The following is an 18,493-nucleotide window of genomic DNA, read 5'->3' on the forward strand; positions in this document are numbered from 1 at the left end:
ATTCCTTCACCGTGGAAGTCAATCGTGAACATTTGTTAAGTACGTATTTCATTAGAAAAATATGTACCCACCTGCGGGATTCGAACACCGTTGCATCGCTAGATACGAACGCACCAGACGTCTTATCCTTTAGGCCACGACGACTACAAAATATTCTGAAAGCCGCGTAAAATCTATGGACGGATGTGGTTCGGGACAGTATAGCAGTAACGCTTACTGCTGCAATGTTGTAGTTTACAAAAGTTATTGTCCAATGGACCAGAGCCACAACTCGCTGAGGAGATGCAGCAAGAAACACAACGTGATGTTGCTATGGGTCTCACCTCGAATTCTTACAGGAGAACCTTCGACGTACAGACGAGGATGCACGTCACAACTCTCGTAGGTGCTCAATAGATTATAACTAAAGAAACAATTGTATGGAAGACTGTATTGAACTTCAAATAAACTACAATTACAGATTTTATAGATATGTTTATTTTCTTTATTTCTTGCTAATCGATAAACCTGTTCATGAAGCCTGCATCATCCTCGGTGTCTGAGGCCTCAAACGACGTACTGGAGAGAGAACCTCTCGAGGGAGGGCCGTTAGAGGATACGATGTCATAGAACATCGAAAACAATGTAGACTTGATGGTCGCGAACACACTTCCCGACGCGGGCATCACGTCCGGCCTCAGCTCGTGCGAGACGTCCCGGGGCGGCGTGGGCACGTCGTGCGGAGAGCTGCGATCTCTCAGCAGAGAACTCATCATAGAGACGCTGGAGCCCACCTTGTCGACGAGCTTCGCACAGACCTCGCCGCCCTCGGGGCCGCTCTCTGGGCCGGTCTCAGAGCACTTCTTGCCCTCTGTCTCCGCTTTTTTGAAAAACTTAAAGCCAGAACTAGTCTCTGCGGGCTTACTTTCTTTGATGATAGTGCAGTCATCAGATTTCGATTTTCTGAATTTTTCAATTTGTTTAGCGCTCTCGGTGGTGATGACGGTCACCGCGTCGTGTGTGGTCTGGTACACTTTACTCACGAAGTCCCCGACCGCCGCCTTGAGTCTGGCCCCCCGGCCCGGCTCGGCGTCGGCCAACCCGTCGTCACACTCGTGCTGATAGCTGCAAGAGTCGTCTCTGGTGTCGTGGGGCGCGGGCTGTTGTTTGGACTCAGACGACTGCTTCGGGCACTCCTTCGTTCTCATAAACCTCGTCACCGAACTCTTCACTAACTTGGTGATGTTTTCAGCTGATTTATAGAGATCAGCGCAAGATTTCGTAATATTATTTTGGCCGGGAGCAAGGTCGCTTGAGCTTCGAGGACAGTGCTCCTTCACTGGGGCGGCGCTCGGGCACGGTGGCTCCGGAGTACACCTTGAGCACTTTTCTTGAAGAGAGTGAGAGGACTTGTCCTTGTTTTTTCCGGTTTCGATCATGCTAATGATGATGGCACTTGGGTCGATGGAGGTGACGGCGTTCACCTTCCCGGGACTATTTTTATCGGGACAGCTGTGCTTCGAGTCTTTATCCTCCATCTGCAAGCAATGTTTGTAGTCAGGGAAGTCTTTGACGGCCGAGTGGAGCGCGGCCGCGACCAGCTCGTCCTTGGTCTTGCAGTCCAGCGACGGGTCGGGCTCGAGGTACGGTTCGATGACCTCCTTCTTGTACACGTACCGGTGGGCGCTCAATTCTTTATCACTCTCACAGTTTTCGTGCTTGTGAACCTCTTGCGATACGGTTTCTTTGACGATAGTGATGGACTTAGGACAGTAGGGATCCTGCTCGACGTGACAGATCTCAAACACGGTGGTGGAGTCCTTGTCCTTGTCCTTGTCAGGGTCCATATGTGTGGAGCTCCGGGATAGACCGGTGCTGCTGGTTTGAGTTCCTTTCTCTACGGCTTTAAATATGCTGGTGGTGTCACAGTCTTCGAAGCTCAGATTCTTGGTCGGCATCGTCAGGGTACACGTTCAGGTATAATTTAACATTTTCTCCAATGATCATGTGCTGTTCATGTGCTAATTATTCTACATATTGCTAATTTATTGTTTCTAATCTTGTAGAACATAATTTATTTATACGACATTTTATAGAATTGTCGATTGACAGTTCTTTGATAGATGACTTTAGACAAATAAAATTGTATTCAAATAAAAATTTTGCGTTTAAAGAGTTCGTCACAGAACTGAAGTGGTTCTACATAATATGTACGTACTCACTCTAATGAAGTAAAGTATGTGACGCGCGGTGGAGATGCAGATGGTGCTGCAGGCGTCACGGACAGATGGCGGCGCAGCGAGGGAACAATACCAACACGCATGAACGTCAGTGAGACCCTAGTTAGGATTCTGTGAGTAATCTAGTGTGTGATCAGCTGTGTCGATACACTCGTCTCACGGAGCGCCTGGAGTTGTTGAGCAGTCCACGGCATGGGGCAGTGGGCCTGTGACGTCACGCGACTGTCGTTGTGCATCAGCATCTGTTACGAGGGTGGCATGGGTGAACGAGCTCATAACCCACCTGGTGTTCAGTGGTTACCGGAGCCCATAGACAACTGCAATGTAGAATGCCGCCACCCATCTTGAGATATGAGTTCTAAGGTCTCAGCATAGTTGTAACGGCTGGCCCACCCTTCAAACCGAATCGCATTACTGGGGAGGTGGGGGTTGGGGGTGGGTCAGGGGTAGGTCGGGCTCGCGCAATGAAACTCTCAACTATAAACTCGTATGCGTTTATTTCGTAGTGGTGCGTTTACCGTAACTTATACAGATATACTTACGAATATACAAATTAAACAAGAATCATAATTTCATATTAAACTGCCATAAACATATCACTAATCGATCGAGTCGGTCCGCGGCCGCGCCCGACAGCGACACCTGACCCCTCAATAAATAATACTAAATAAACAATACAACAGTAGCAGTAGCAGTACGAGTATGCGTCCTTGATTCGATACGACACACACGAGTGTGTGAGTGTACAGGGAGCGTCCGCCCGGGCCGTCGCGTCTCGAGAGGACCCTTCCACTGAACCTTCTACTATAGATCTGGAAGCTGCCCAGTTCTCACATGCGCGATTCAAAGGAATTTGGTATAAAAAGTAAATAAATAAACATATTTCGGCACATGACCCCTGGGAAATATCTCAAGACCAGCGCCAGTGTGGAGGGTGAGTGAGGAGTGTCGGCGGACGCACGCGCGGCCGGGCTGGCTGCTCAGCCGCGGCTGTCGTAGGATAACGAATAGAAGCCCGGCCGCGCTGACGACACCGCACATACACACGAGGTCCGAACAGGGCAGTAGAGCGTCGTAGAGCGACGCCGCGCCGCAACTATGTATAATATCATGTCTTTGGCGTTTCTCTAAACTGTATGATTGAAGTCGAGAGTGTACAGAGCTCGCGGGTGGTCCGGTCCACGTCTAGTTTACATATACACATATACACCAACATTGTGCATTCAAATTAAATTAACATAAAATAAAATAATAACGAATGGACGGAAATGATAAGATTGCCAACTAACATAGGTACATAATGAAACAATATCCTAAAGGTATTTGAACATATCTACCTGTATAATAATATATTATGGCATACAGCGATGTAGGACGACGCCGCTATATACTATAGGTATATACAGTATCATATGAAACTAAACATTTATATAAAAATATAAAACACAAATAATCTCATAGTAATTTCAGCTCGCAGCGGGTCACGGCGCGTCGCAGAGAGAGGGGCGGTCGTAGCGGATCATGAGTTTAGCATTATTGATCAAAGAATATGAATTAATAATGAAATCACTAAATGGCTCTTAATTATCAGCACGTATGTATGTACACCTGTACAACAACTGTATGTATGTACATACGTGTGAACCTCACTCGGACAGCCCATTAGTTGTTACGTACAGACGTGGGAGCGGCAGTGAGCGGCGATGAGTGGCGGTGAGCGGCGGTGAGCTCGACCTCCCTCCCGGTGCGACAACAATACAAACAATACATAAGACAACAGAGAGCTCATCAAACAAACACTAACGTATGTAGATATAGTAGTAAGAGGAGGGTTGCGCTGCGGACCGTGTCTGTCGAGGCAGGCAACGCCGCTCGACGAATGTCCCGTGAGGTCGTGAGGTCGTGAGGTCGACATTACAATACATTACAGTCAAACTTACAATACATTATTTACATTAGTCTTAGTAAAGTTCACCAACACTTTGGTTCATGCCTTATATTGAACTAAACATATTGAGTATAATCCATGTGATCGAGGTGCCGAGCGTCTGCAGGCAAGCGACGAGACGACCGCCCCCCCGCGCCCCGCCGCGCCCCCCGCCGCGCGGTCAGGCGTCGGCCGCGGCAGCCCCCGCCGCTGCTCTCCGCTGATATCTGTCCAACAAGGAGTCGTGTTCAAACGAGTTCAATCATGAGTCACAAGTGCACACCGGTGTACCACGAGCGTCGGAGCGCGTTACCAATGAGACTTCGAGCTCATACCCCAGAGCAGGTGGTGGCAGGTGGTGGCATTCATCCCGTGATGTCTACAGGTTCCGGGAACCACTTAACACCAAGTACGTCGTGATTTGGTTCACCAATCCAAACAATGAGATATCCACATACAGAACAATTACCCAGGAGACACATCAATTGATCCAGTTCAATCCAGTTGTAAAACTTAAGATCAATTTTCAATTGGGACAAAGTGTTGGAGGAGGGAATCACTTAAATTGAACGCGTTGTAAGCTATCCGCGCCCCGAGGGACTCGCCCTCCGCCCTCCGCTCTGGGCCCTCCCGAGGGAGTGCGCGACTATTGTTGCTGATGCTATTTTTGCAGATTAATTTATAGTTTGTTGTCATTAGTGAAGGGGTGACGTGAGATTCGGTAATCGAGTCGCGCCGGTGGAGAGTGCCCGGCCTGCGCGCCGATGCCTTCGTTACAAACAGTGCTATGGCTCGCCACTGCAGTCGTGGAGCAGGGCTCCGCTGAAGATTATTAAAAAAAAAGAAAAAGAAAAATGTAGTTAACGAACTTTAAATTCAGTTAATTGAATTTTTTTTTTGAATTGTAAATTTGTAAGAAAATAAACAGTATAGTATTCTAGAAAGAAACCTTTACAATGATCGTAAGTCAATAGAGGTACGTACACCTAGTCCAGCCATACCTAAGTTTTGTTACCAATGAAAATGTATATATTTTAATGAAGTAATGTAATATTAATAAAATGTAGGTATACCTACATATTTATTAAAGTCTCAGCAAAAAATATTCTTTTCGAAATGGCCACTTTTGGTTTTTATACAGGCCTATTTTAATCTGTTTGGCCACGAATCTATGGACTTACGCACTGTTTCCAATAGAAATTTCGCCATCGCTTGCTCCAAAGTTTTTTAAGAGACTCCATGTTGCCGTGTCGTTTAGAGTAGGCCATGCCCTCTAAAACTGACCATAATTTGAAGTCTAAAGGATTGAGGTCTGGGCTAGACGAGGGCCAGTATTCAGCTCTTATAAAGTCCGGAGCATTGGTTTCAAGCCAGGCTTGGGTAGATCGTGCCTTGTGACCAGGTGCAGAGTCCTGCTGGAGAATCCACGGTATATTTTTAAAAAACGTATTGCTGAGAAGTTTCACAACATGATCCAAGACTGTAGATATCTTGATATAATTTGGCTGAAGTTTCCCTCCTTTTTCACAAAAATGTAGTTTTATGACTCATTGATAAGACACGCCCCGCCAAACCATCACTGACGTAGGATGATGACCACGTTGTACCTTTCCAACCACTTTAGCAGCTTCTTTAGAGCTGTGAGCATACACTTTATTATTTTGCTTATTGTAGTGTTCTTCAATCGTGAAAAATGTATCATCGGTAAAGAGGATATTTCTGTGCCTTTCACCTGCGTATCGCGACAGAAGGCGTTTTTAATGGATCAACTCTCTTTAATTGTAAAGATTGATTTAAGGCATATCCTGTATATCAGATAGAGTCCTAGCGGGAATCTTCATCTTCTCGCGATAAGATTTTTTGCTTCCTAATTGGGTTTCGAAGAAATTATCGACACCTCCATGCAACAACATCGTAACTCATTTTTTTACAAATTTTGAGTTACAATGCTATTCTTATACAAAAAGAAAAAGGATTTTTTCTGTGTAATAATTGTAACTCTACGCCTATTCAATTTGATTTTATGAAAGAGGTAAAAGCATTGTAAATCCCCAAAAAAAACAGATTAACCTGCAAGGTTATTGTAACTTTATTTACAATACACAAAATATTACGAATATCTAATCAATGACATACAACAAAATTGTAACTTTATTTACAATCTTTGCACAGCATGACTCTGGAGTTTATGAACATAAAATACCATGCTACTGCATTGTAACCTGAGTTACAATGTTTTTGCACGGACTTTGATATTAGTTTTTGTGTGGGCCTGACCCCTAAGATGCATTACGATCTTGTCGCCCGAGTTTACTTGCATTGTGTGTGCGGTTTACATGATTAAAAATTGTAAAGAAAGGATATCGGAAACGGCGAGATATGCGATTTTTAAAGATTTTTGGTGTCTGAGTCAAGGCAAGTAAATTTTGTATGTAGATGTGTAGACAGAGTTTAACGAAAATAAATAACAACATCAGTTATTTGTCACTCACGACGTCATTGGTCCTTTAATTACTATTTATATACTGATGGCGACAAGAAAAGGTTTTGTAAAAATATGATTTTCGACACTCTCTGTATTACCGACATGTGGTTGCAAACTATTTACAAGGAGATAGAGGCAGGAGGGACAGGAATTATAACAAGGGATTTGAGAGGAAGTCTAGTGGAACAAATCTGATCCCAGATGCAGTGAAAGATTCTGTCAGAAATTATTATCATTAACCCCTAGAATTGATTCCCATACCGTAAGAAAAAGAACTTTCAAATTATACTTTACAAATTATACTTTTTAACATACTCTAAATTATATGGACTTTATGTTGATCGGATGAAAGTTAATTGTCCAACAGAACAAGTGTCAAATTCTAGACAGTATAAAGATATGTTTTATAAAGAATACAAGATAGAATTTCATAAGCCAAAACCTCTGTATCTGACTTATAAGTTTCAATCCAAAAGAAATCCAAGCATAGTCACAGCCATTTATGACTTACATAATGTTTTGACAACACCCCGGTCTGAAGTTTCATTATTTTACTATAGAAGGAAATTTGCTGTATATAATTTTACCATCTTAAATTTAGGAAAGTCCAAAGGATGTTCGTACGTATGGAACGAGACAACAGGCTGTGTTTCTTTTTATTAAACAGAAATATGAAGAAGGCTTTCGCATATTTAACTTTTTTCTAATTGCTGTGACGGACAAAACCATAACCGAATAATAATAGCTATGTTTCCTATGCGTGTAAAATATTTGGCATATCGATTATACATAACTATTTTGAAGTTGGACATTCGCAATCTGAAGGATATGCCATGCATGCATTGACTGAACTACGGAACAAAAATCAAATTATTTACGTACTAGAGCAATGGATCACTTTAATTAGATGTGCTATAACAACATGCGAGCCTTAGTCGTAGCTGAATTAGATCAGAATGTAATTCTAGATTTTAAAGGCTTCTGACGGATAAAAACAACTTGGATAGTTATGAGAAAAAGTAATGTGGTCTAAATTAAAACACATTAAAATAGAAAAAGGAAACCAAGATTTAATATATTTCCAATATGATTATTTAAGCAGCCAATATCTAACTATTAACCTTGCTTGGAAACACATTAAAAATCGACAAGAATTAAAGAAACAACTCATGTGAACAGCCAGAGGAAGAAAGTATTCCGTTACCCGTTTTAGTGGGTGGCGCATTTACGATTTGCGTTGTAGATGTCTATGGACTCCAGTAACCACTTAACTTCAGGTGGGCTGTGAGCTCGTCCACCTATCTAAGCAATAAAAAAAATATTACTCAACGATAAAATACTCCCAATTTCCACAGGAAATTTTAAAGATCTCGTAAGTTTATGCAAGTGCAACGCGATTCCAGAATTTTACTTAAATCTTCCACATTCAACTCAATTAGCTGAAGATAACAAAAGTGATGATGAACATTAATTGTTATTGAGTTCTATTTTATTAATGTTACCAAACAAGAAAATGGAGTTGATTCTTTTGTTATTCCTGTCATTAGCGGCTGATTTTAAATGGTAGGTAGGTACTGCGTGCGATGCTTTAATAAGTGTTTGTTCTAATTAACTTTTAATAAATTTTGTCAGTAAGCTGCAGTTTTAGTCTTACAATCAAATATTTTAATTAATATTAATCCTGTTATAGTGACTTATGTCCATTATGATAGGATTTTTAAGAAATTTGCAATTATTTGTATGAAAAACAATTGAACGTTTACATACAATTTTCATGCAATAAAATTGTAACTCAGAGTTACAGTTGTTTGAAAAGATAAAAAACATAATAAGTAAAAAAATAAAGGACGTAACTCAGACATACAATGTTTGTCACTGTAACTCAAGTGACTTGACTAGGCATTGTTTTTCACGTAAGTCATGAAAAGCCATGAAAACAACCTTTTTTTTATAATCTTAAAGTACATGACAATAGTGCACATTAAAAACATAGGATAACAACACTTTCGAAGATTGTAGAGTGAAACCTTGAATAGCTATGATATTTGGAATTTTCATTTTACTCTCACCAAAAATCTCAAAAAATGAGTTACAATTTTATTGCATGGAGGTGTCGTTATGGCTTTAACAGCATTAACAGCGTTTGTAGTTCTAACAGCACGCGGCCGCCCCGACCTTTTCTGGTCTTCGACAGACGAAGTATTTTGTATCTATTGATAGTATGATATACGAACATATGGCTGATACCAAGCTTTTGAAGTGTCTGGAATATGACCGACGGCTCCATACCCACTTTGTGCAAAGCGATCACTGCAATTATATTTTCTTTAACACCCCATTCCATGTTGTAATTTGATAATAAACACGTAAAAATATGTGAAATGGCGCAAAATCGAAAGAAGTTTTTATAATAATATACCTATGTGTTCCAAATTCAAAATAATTTAAAAGTTGAAAAAAAGAAATTTTTTATGTAAGTACATATTTATGGCCAGACTAGTTAAATACAGACGTATGTGTCGACGAGTAAAGGCTATATGATATGCATTAGATTGAGTGTATCGCTTTGATGTACCCCTTCTCCTTGTCCTCCTCCAGGGAGTGCAGGGATCACGCGCCCTGAGATGGCAGAATCAATGCGGGATCCGATATAAACCCGCCCGACCCGCCTATAAACTCTCAAAACTGAGCCGACATCATAGGACATCTCAAACTTACTGCCGAATGTTAAGTAGTGCTCAGTTGTGCTCACCAATCACATCTCATAATAAGGCTGCACTGGCTCGTGAATGAGGATCGTGGTGAGGCTTTCAATTGTTGTTGTTTGGAATGAAAGCAAAAGGTACTGAAGGTGAAACGGCTCCCTAGGGAGGGCCGCGCGCGCTCGGAAGCTGCGAGTGATTAACTGTTACAGATTTATATATCGTCAGAGGCTATTAGTCTGAGAGCGGTCGTCAGCCCGACCGACAGTAAGTGGTGCGCGGTCGTGTAATGTGCGATGCGGTCCAAGCCTTCAGGAGCCAACGATTAACTGTTGAATGTCGACTGATGTAGAGCTCCTCGCTTCATTTATTTGTCTGTTCGTTTTAATTACTCCGTCTCTACATTTGTACGCTTCCACTCTACGTGCGTTTGGTTTTGTTAAATTTGGCAGAAGTGGTGAATTTGTCCAATCGATTATTCAAATCACTTTAATATCAGTTTAAAAAGGTGTAGGTATAGTTTTTCTATAGGTGAATATAGAGCGATGCAGCTATTTCTATATCGAAGTTTACATCAAATGTAAACTATTTTTTTCAAATTCACAAATTTATACCTAGTCAGGTCATAAGTATTGTCACACAGTAAAAACTTTTCTTTTAGAATGCTGGCCACAAAAAAGTTTATTGAATTCGAATTTCGAATTGTTCATGAAAATAAAAATGTATACTTTTAGAATTTTACTCATTTTTAAATATGGAGTGGACGCTTAAAGAAGACCGTGTTGCAGTTATTGCGTTGCATCGTTGCGGTTACGCGCCAATTCAAATTTTTAACATACTGAAAATTTTGATTATAACCAAAAGATTCGTTTATCGTATCATCAAACGATACAATGAAGACTCTAGTGTAGATGACAGGTCAAGAAGTGGTCGCCCTCGGTCTGTTAGGACTCCAGCAGTGATAAAAGCTGTGAAGGCGCGAATTCAAAGAAATCCCAAACGTAAGCAGAAACTGTTGGCCCTTCAGATGGGGTTAAGCAAAACCACAGTGAAAAGGGTGTTAAATGAAGACTTAGGGCTTCGGGCATATCGAAGAAAAACAGGACATCGTTTGAATGTTCGTCTAATGGACCTGAGACTGAAGAGATGCCGCGCTTTGTTGAAGCGGTACGCGGGAAAAAAATATCGGGAAATTCTTTTTTCGGATGAAAAAATTTTTACCGTAGAAGAGAGCTACAACAAACAAAATGATAAGGTGTACGCACACAGTAGTGAAGAAGCGAGCAACTGTATTTCGCGTGTCCAACGAGGTCATTTTCCATCCTCGCTCATGGTATGGTTGGGAGTTTCTTATTGGGGCTTAACAGAGGTACATTTTTGTGAGAAAGGTGTAAAAACGAATGCAGTTGTGTATCAAAATACAGTCCTGACGAACCTTGTGAAACCTGTTTCTCATACCATGTTCAATAACAGGCACTGGGTATTCCAACAAGATTCGGCGCCAGCTCATAGAGCGAAGAGCACACAAGACTGGCTGGCGGCGCGTGAAATCGACTTCATCCGGCACGAAGACTGGCCCTCCTCCAGTCCAGATTTGAATCCGTTAGATTACAAGATATGGCAACACTTGGAGGAAAAGGCGTGCTCAAAGCCTCATCCCAATTTATAATACCTATATATAGGTAGTAATTCCCTAATATTTATGTACATTAGTAGTAGTAGTTGTAGTAGTAGTAGAGAGTAATTCTGAAAGGGACTCACCACTTGGAGAGCAGGCCCGTGGCGGTGGAGTGTGAGTACGGTCCTCCGTAGGGCGAGTACTGTGAGTACGGAGCAGCATACGCGTACTCACTCGCCAGCGTCGTGCTCCCTGCAACCGACAACATTGCCAAGAGTTACGCCGCCGCATTAGTTATGCACAATGCGTAGCGCCTATATTTAGTTGTATGAGACAGTGAAAATGTGTATTTACTTATAAAAGTAAAAAGGGAATATTGTCGACGGAATGGCGTCGTAATGTTTATGAACGATCATAACATGTGCGTCTCAGATTAGAGCGCCTCGCGGATAATGTAATCATCACACGCGCGCCCCTCCCACAAGACTTAACGAGCTTTATACGCGTAACCACTGAACAACACCCCTCCCCCCGCCGGCCCGCGCCCCTCTACATCTGTACGGAGCGACGTCACAATGTACCGACACTTTAATATTTATAAGCTCGCAAGCCTACAAACCTGTTTGAAGTACTCAGAAGCACTTCTGTCGCATCACAGGCTCGTGTCGCGGTTCGTTACTCGCCACAGACAAAGCCCGTATGATTCCGAACCTCCCCCACCCCTCACAAATTATTTGCATAGATCCCCGAATGAGCTATTAAAGACGTCTGCCTCCACCCCATCCCCTCCAGCCGCTCGGGATAAGCAGATTGCGGTAGATTAAAGACCGAAAGCATAAATAGAAGCGGCACGGTGCGGCACGGTGGTCCGCGAGCGGCGGGGTGCTGCGGGGTGGTGCGGGGTGCTGCGGGGTGCTCCGCCGCGCCGTACTGGAGCCTCCCTTTGATATGCACAAGTGCTAAAGCTCCGCCGAGTCCCGCAACGTACTTTATGATGTTATAAACTGTAGAGCGAACCCCGGATCGACGAGAAAATTACATTTCTCCGAGAGTGACTGCGGGTGTCCGCGGGTGTCTGTGGGTGTCTCTGAGCGGCGCCGAGAGGCTGCGAGCGGCGGAGGGTGGTGCTCGAAAGCTTTTTCACTTTTTATTAGTTGATTGTTCAAGTGTTTGAGAGAGCGGCCACTTTTGTTTTATCTTCCATTCTCTTATTTCTGTGCGTCGAGTTTTATTGGTTCTTAACTTGTGAACTGAGGATGCGGGGATTAAGTTTCTTTGGTCCATTTATCTTCGCGGGTTCTTGGAGTTTAAGCGGCGCCGTATTATTTGTCTGTTCAGAATGGAGGTGGTAAGTGACGCACAGTGTAGCGCGGATAGAATGACCGTTTCATACTGACCGTCGTAGTGCGCGTAGGGCGGGTAGGGCGGCGCCGGCGGCTGCAGCACCACCAGGGCGGCGGCGTCGGGGCTGGCGGCCGCGGAGGGAGGCTCCGCGCCGCCGGTGGAGCCTCCGGACTCATTCGTCGCTGTGGAATAACAAGCGCTCACAGCTCGTGTTCAAACAGACTGCCCTTTGATAGTTCACACAGCATCGGGCGCGACCTGTTTCCTTGTGTTACGTGCAGCTAAGACTGACATACATACTTATATACATTTAATAACATACTTATATATAGTTAGATGATAAAGTAAGAGCAGACCAAGAGTAAATAAATCTGTTCATCGCACGAATGTTTCTCCGATGTGGGAATCGAACACACGCCCCTGGGCGCAACAGTCAGGGCCGCTAACTACTTTACCACCGAGTGAGTTCAGTATGTCGTGTTTGCATGGTGTAGGCTCCGTACCGTTGAGAATAGACTAAGCTAGGTAGACCTGGGACCAGCTGGTGTACTAGAGGCGATTATGGACCACATATCGCGTGGAACCATCCTGGGATGATTTCTCATTATTTACAAATAACTTGTTTATCGTTAATTTGAAGTTATAACCGCATTTCGTGAAAGCAGCCTGTAAGCATTTTGCGAAGTAGACGTTCGATCGACCCGAGTGAGACGACGCTACAATGACACGTAGGTACAGCGCACGTACGAAATCAATTCTTTTTGGTTGCTATCAAATGTACTTGATCCAACTTTACAACGTAACGAAACGACTCTACAGGTACATCATTCATAATTATTTTGATATGATGTTCTGTTCACCAGATTGGTGAGATAGGTTGAATCATCATTTCACGATGTCAGACCCTCTCCCTACAGAAAATAGGTAAGAAAAAAAAATCACCAATAAATTCGTATTCCCATTCAAAAACGAGAACATGAAGAGAATCTAAACGCTTGAATGTTAATGTTAATGAGAGAGCGCGCACGCGGGGGAAGCTAGTCAGGATCTCTATGTGAGAACGCGCTAGTGCACGTGTGAGAGAGAGGCTGCGGGGTTCAGGCCGTGTCTCGTTACAGCGAGCTCGTGTTACTGGGAGAGCGCGAGTTCACATGCAGGATGTGGTCGCCTCGAACAACTCTACACGACTCTACACAATTACTATTGTCTATTATGCTTTCTGCACTAGTTAATAATAATGATGCTCTTCAGTATACCTACTTCAACTGTAACAATATATATTTTCGTTTTAAGTTCTCTATAGATTGCCGAAGTAATTATTTCAGCACGGGCTCTCTACCATTCGGTACTATTCAGAAGCTATACTCGGCATTCATAAGCTGATAAGTCATGATAGAATAATGGTTCGCGTGTTGTGTGGTTACAGTGGAGTGCGGCCGGTACGCGCGGCGCGGTCTGCTGCCTGTGTACAGTTACTGCAGGCGCGGGTCGCGGGCCACATCCAGGCGGGACGCGACCGCGGAGCCGCTATCTCGTCACGAACCGCGACCCGCTTACGAGTTCGTCTGTTTACTTCATCAATGCGATGGCTGTTGCATGTCTAAATCGAAATCACGAGCTGGGTCTGTTTATCTTCATGTGATTTAGTTATTACAGCAGAGCTCCTTGACGTGGTTTGCGGGATGAGTTGACTAAGAGAAGGGAAGTCATCACGTTGGGAAAGATGCGTTATGCCACCGCCTTGCGACTATCTCTCTCCCTCTTTGTCTCACTCTGTTTATCTATACTAATATTATAGAGCTGAAGTGTTTGTTTGTTTGAACGCGCTAATCTCAAGAACTAGGTACTAGTCCGATTTGAACAATTATTTCAATGTCAGATATTTCATTTATCGAGGAGGAAGGCTATAGGCTATATAACATCACGCTAAGACCCATTCCAAGCGGAGCACCAATAAATAATGTTTCAAAAACGGGGTTTTTTCCCTTTTGAGAGCTTCTACTGCATGCACTGCGGAACCGGTTAAAGTTTCGCTAAAATAATGTAAAACAAAACTAAAATTGTTCCCCTTTAAAAGCCCTAAAAAAAGTTTGCGGCAGTAAATGTCTATATTTTAAAGTTGGCTCACTATAACGGTTTATTTTCTAACCAAATTTGTTCTAAAATAAAGCATTATTTGTGAATGTTTGTTATGAAGATATTCCCTATCCAAATAAATACGTTATTCATTACAAGTTTTTTACTTTAAAGAAATTTCCCCTCGCTTGATTTTAATGGGTATTTCGGTACCCATCATGGGGCATGAGGTCGAGATGTTATATAGAGATGTTATATCGAGATAATACATATTTATACTACTCGTACTAGATATTAGCCATCATAGTGTCAAAAGTGACCGATGTTTGTTTTAAAATAAAGTATTTTTTAGAAAAGACAAAAATGCCAAAATTTGCGTCAAACCAAACCAAACATTTTCATAATTAGTAATGAGTGGATCTGTGGATGCTGGGCCGGCGCGACGTGTGACGTATTGCAGTACGAGTAGTAAGTACAACCGTATCGACTTATCGACACATGTAGTGTGGTTGTTACCTGCGTGGTGCGCGAGGTGTGCGGGGTGTGCGGGGTGCGCGGGGTGCGCGGGGTGCGCGGCGGGGGGCGCGTGCTCGTACGGCTCGAACAGCTCGGGGTAGTAGCCGCCCGCGCCCCCGGACAGCTCCGACAGCAGCTTGTACTCGTCCTTCAGGCTCCACTTGGACGACGACCAGAGCTGCAACACGCGCACATGTACTCGCCTACCGAGACCTCACCTAACGACATCGTCGCGACTTCCATAATGTATGTTTGTTCATTTCAAGTATTACAGTAGGTATGGCTGCACATATGTACCTATGTACATATTCAGGTGTGCGGTCCCAATAAGTAAGGTATAATGGCATCCGGATGTGACGTCATTAGCACCCGACCGCCGCCATTTGTAACAACAAGATTGCGACTGAATTTACGCAGCTATTCACGGCGGGCTACGACTGATCTGAACCGGGCCGAGCGGAACTGAGCCGGGCTCAGCTGAGCCGGGCGCTAACGAGGAACTGTTAATTGTAATTGTTTGTACAATGAATCGTGGAGATAAAGCTAATGATTCGTTCAGTTTCGACGCGTTACTTTATCGGGAACGAGTTTGTGCTATTTCGGTTTATTGTACTCACTTCTGTAATAAAACTTATTAACATTATTAACATCTACTGTGTAAATGACAACATGTCATAATAATTAGTATTCAGTTAACTGAATAATTTAATCTTTCGGTACTTCGAGTGTCCCGAGCAGACATAGAAATGAGAGTTTTTTTTTTTTTTTTTTTTATTGCGTAGATGGGTGGACGAGCTCACAGCCCACCTGATGTTAAGTGGTTACTGGAGCCCATAGACATCTACAACGTAGACGCGCCACCCACCTTGAGATACAAGTTCTAAAATCTCAGTATAGTTACAACGGCTACCCCACCCTTCAAACCGAAACGCATTACTGCTTCACGGCAGAAATAAGCAGGGCGGTGGTACCTATCCGCGCGGACTCACAAGAGGTCCTACCACCAGTAATTACGCAAATTATAATTTTGCGGGTTTTGATTTTTATTACACGATGTTATTCCTTCACCGTGGAAGTCAATCGTGAACATTTGTTGAGTACATATTTCATTAGAAAAATTGGTACCCGCCTGATATTCGAACACCGGTGCATCGCTTCAACACGAATGCACCGGACGTCTTATCCTTTAGGCCACGACGACTTCAAAAGAGTATTGTAGAGCCGTCTATACTCACGTTGGAGTATATCTGATCTCCGTTGTAGTGTCCTCTCTGTCGCTTGATGTCATCCTCCGAGTGACTGTTGAAGTCCCGGTTCTCATCTGTAACAAAGGGCGCAGCTGCACGTCACACAACATTCAAGGATTTTAACAAATCTTATTCACGTTTAGTATATTGTTGTTGTACTGTACTGTACTGTACTGTACTGTACGAACGCACGTGAGCTGAAGATCAAACAAATTTGGCATTTAGCATTCGAATGAACAATAGATAGTAAATATGTAAGTAATTATAATGTTCCATATGATGGAAAAGTTAAAGAGTGTAAGCTCCTAAGCTCCGGCGCTGCTGGAGTTTGTTCTAAATGTGTAAAGTTGTAGGAAGTTATAATGTACGTTTCCGTAAAGTTAATAGATCGGTAGATCCGAACGGACGCGGTCTGCGGGCGCCCCCCGCCCTCCTACCCGGTCTCCCTCCCGCACTCCTGGAGATCACGCGTACAACGCGCACCTCCCGTAGTCTGTGCGTCCCCGACCAGTACATAGTCTCCACAAGCGTGGTGTAGTCTCCACCGGTTCAGGGATGTATTGAGACGAACTTGGAGCTGGCGATCATCAGCATGTGGGGGTCGGAAGTTCGAATGGAACCACGGTTGCGTGCTTGTGTACGATATTATAATGATGTATAACGTACAATTAATGTTGTGAACGAGTGTTTCTGGTTGCCTGTGAACCGATTTATTGTAGTCTCGATGTGTCAACCTGGATCAACGTTGTGTAGTCCCGGAGTAACCACGGTCAGCACCGGCCGTCAGTTCCTGCATGCTCTACATGCTTTACTGCATCACATGTCGCCAGCACTATCGATGTGTAGTATTCGGTACCCAAGGTACGAGTAGTGAGTAGTGAGGGTAGGTCTCGACGACTCGCCTATGGCGTTTATGTATACATTGGGGTAGAGACTTTAAACAGTAGTTTGCTAAAATGTTCATTTGTAAAACAGAATTTTTTTTTTTTTTTTTTTTATTGCCTTTGTAGGCAGGCCACCGTATGCCCATACGGCCCACCTGATGGTGAGTAGTTACCGTCGCCCATGGACTTCAGCAATGCCAGGGGCAGAGCTAAGCCGCTGCCTACCGACAGTTTATGACTAACTTCAGCTAATTAACTTCTGTATATCGATTTTAATCTTCCAAAAACCTTTAATTACTTTCCTCCAGTTCTGACAGATAATATTGTACTGACATAATATATATTCTTGTTCTATGATAATTTCAGAGTACGAATCCTTAGAAATAAGAATATGGAGGTGCGCGCTTTGGATACAAATGTACGATCTTCCCCCGATCGGAAGCAATTGATGTGAGACTATTGCTTATAACATAACATATCGATGTGATGTTTAGCGCAGTCCGTGTGTGTGCTGAGTGAGGATGCGGTACTGACCCTGGTCCTCGTGGCGCTTCCGCTTGAGTGCGGGGGGCGCGGCGGGCGCGGGGGGCAGCGCGTCCACGTGCTCGATGCCCAGGATGCCGTTGATGCTGTAGCTGGCGGGCGGCTCCCCGGACCCGGCGCCGCCGCTGCCCGCGTGCGTTATCACCTGCGCATACCGAGGAGGCTCGGGATTATTTCTTGTCTCGTGAATATATCATTATATATAATAATATAAATACATATATACCTAGAATACAGTGGAACATTGGTCAAAAACTGAATTGATGATAGCCAATGAGCTGTGTTAGCATAGAGCGGCATAGTTGGACACTAGTGGTGGGTTAAGACTCCGTACGGCTTCAGTTATATATGTGTATAGCCCAGCAAGCTGTCTGACATGCTGCGCGGCCTAAGCGTGGGCGACACTCACAGAGACGACGCTGCCCTGCGCGGAGGAGATCTCCTGCTCCTGCTGCTGCTGCTGCTGCTGGTTGTGCGCGTGCTTCGCCTTCTCCGCGGCCTTGTTGCGGACGATCCTGCGGGCAACGTCTCCTTAGTACTCCTTCTCAATTATTATAAAAATAAAATATTCATGTGAAGTTTGGTCCTTTGTTCTTAAAAAAGAACTACCTAACGATTTCTGACTTAGTACCGACAACGAGCAACAGGTGGCGCGCGAGTCATTTCAATAATCGCTTAGATCCAGTGATCTGGAAAAATATGCAACCAAAACATTAAGAGATAAATCTTATGATAAAAAAAATTGGTTCAATCATTTCTTGAATATTGTTGATGAGGATATCGGCCACGGTGGTACACAATGAGAGTCCTGGATGGAGTCGCGTGCGAGGAGACGCTGCGGTCCCGGAGCGAGACTAATCGCGGCGTCGCGTCGCCGTCGCTCAGTCTAGTGCAGAAGGATGTCGGGTCGCGTGTCGGTCGCGGGCCGGTCC

The 18,493-nt window shown here is 43.8% G+C and overlaps 2 protein-coding genes across 4 annotated transcripts in view; both read right to left on the bottom strand.

Annotated features, from left to right (window-relative positions):
- Positions 1-494: 494 nt before the first annotated feature.
- Positions 495-2,162, bottom strand: LOC114242891 (uncharacterized). Its single transcript, XM_028174196.2, has one exon. It carries the CDS (start codon positions 1,935-1,937, stop codon positions 495-497), a length of 1,443 nt encoding a protein of 480 aa, XP_028029997.2. The 5' UTR covers positions 1,938-2,162.
- Positions 2,163-2,697: 535 nt separating this feature from the next.
- sv (paired box protein shaven) overlaps positions 2,698-18,493 on the bottom strand; it is an 80,130-nt gene continuing 64,334 nt past the window's right edge. For all 3 annotated transcript variants that reach the window (XM_028174062.2, XM_028174061.2, XM_089739909.1), the window contains 7 exons: positions 17,971-18,076; positions 17,553-17,706; positions 16,123-16,208; positions 14,888-15,065; positions 12,349-12,477; positions 11,095-11,203; positions 2,698-4,373 (listed from right to left, as the gene is read on the bottom strand). In XM_028174062.2, coding sequence (XP_028029863.2) covers position 4,373; positions 11,095-11,203; positions 12,349-12,477; positions 14,888-15,065; positions 16,123-16,208; positions 17,553-17,706; positions 17,971-18,076 — 763 coding nt within the window. In that variant the 3' untranslated portion in view covers positions 2,698-4,372. The remainder of the gene's footprint in view (positions 4,374-11,094; positions 11,204-12,348; positions 12,478-14,887; positions 15,066-16,122; positions 16,209-17,552; positions 17,707-17,970; positions 18,077-18,493) is intronic.

This window comes from Bombyx mandarina, chromosome A1 (genome assembly GCF_030267445.1).
Source record: "Bombyx mandarina strain Sakado chromosome A1, ASM3026744v2".
Classification (NCBI taxonomy): Eukaryota; Metazoa; Arthropoda; class Insecta; order Lepidoptera; family Bombycidae; genus Bombyx; species Bombyx mandarina.

Coding starts and splice junctions, on each gene's coding strand:
- LOC114242891 (XM_028174196.2), bottom strand. CDS start 1,937: ATGCCGACCAAGAATCTGAGCTTCGAAGACTGTGACACCACCAGCATA.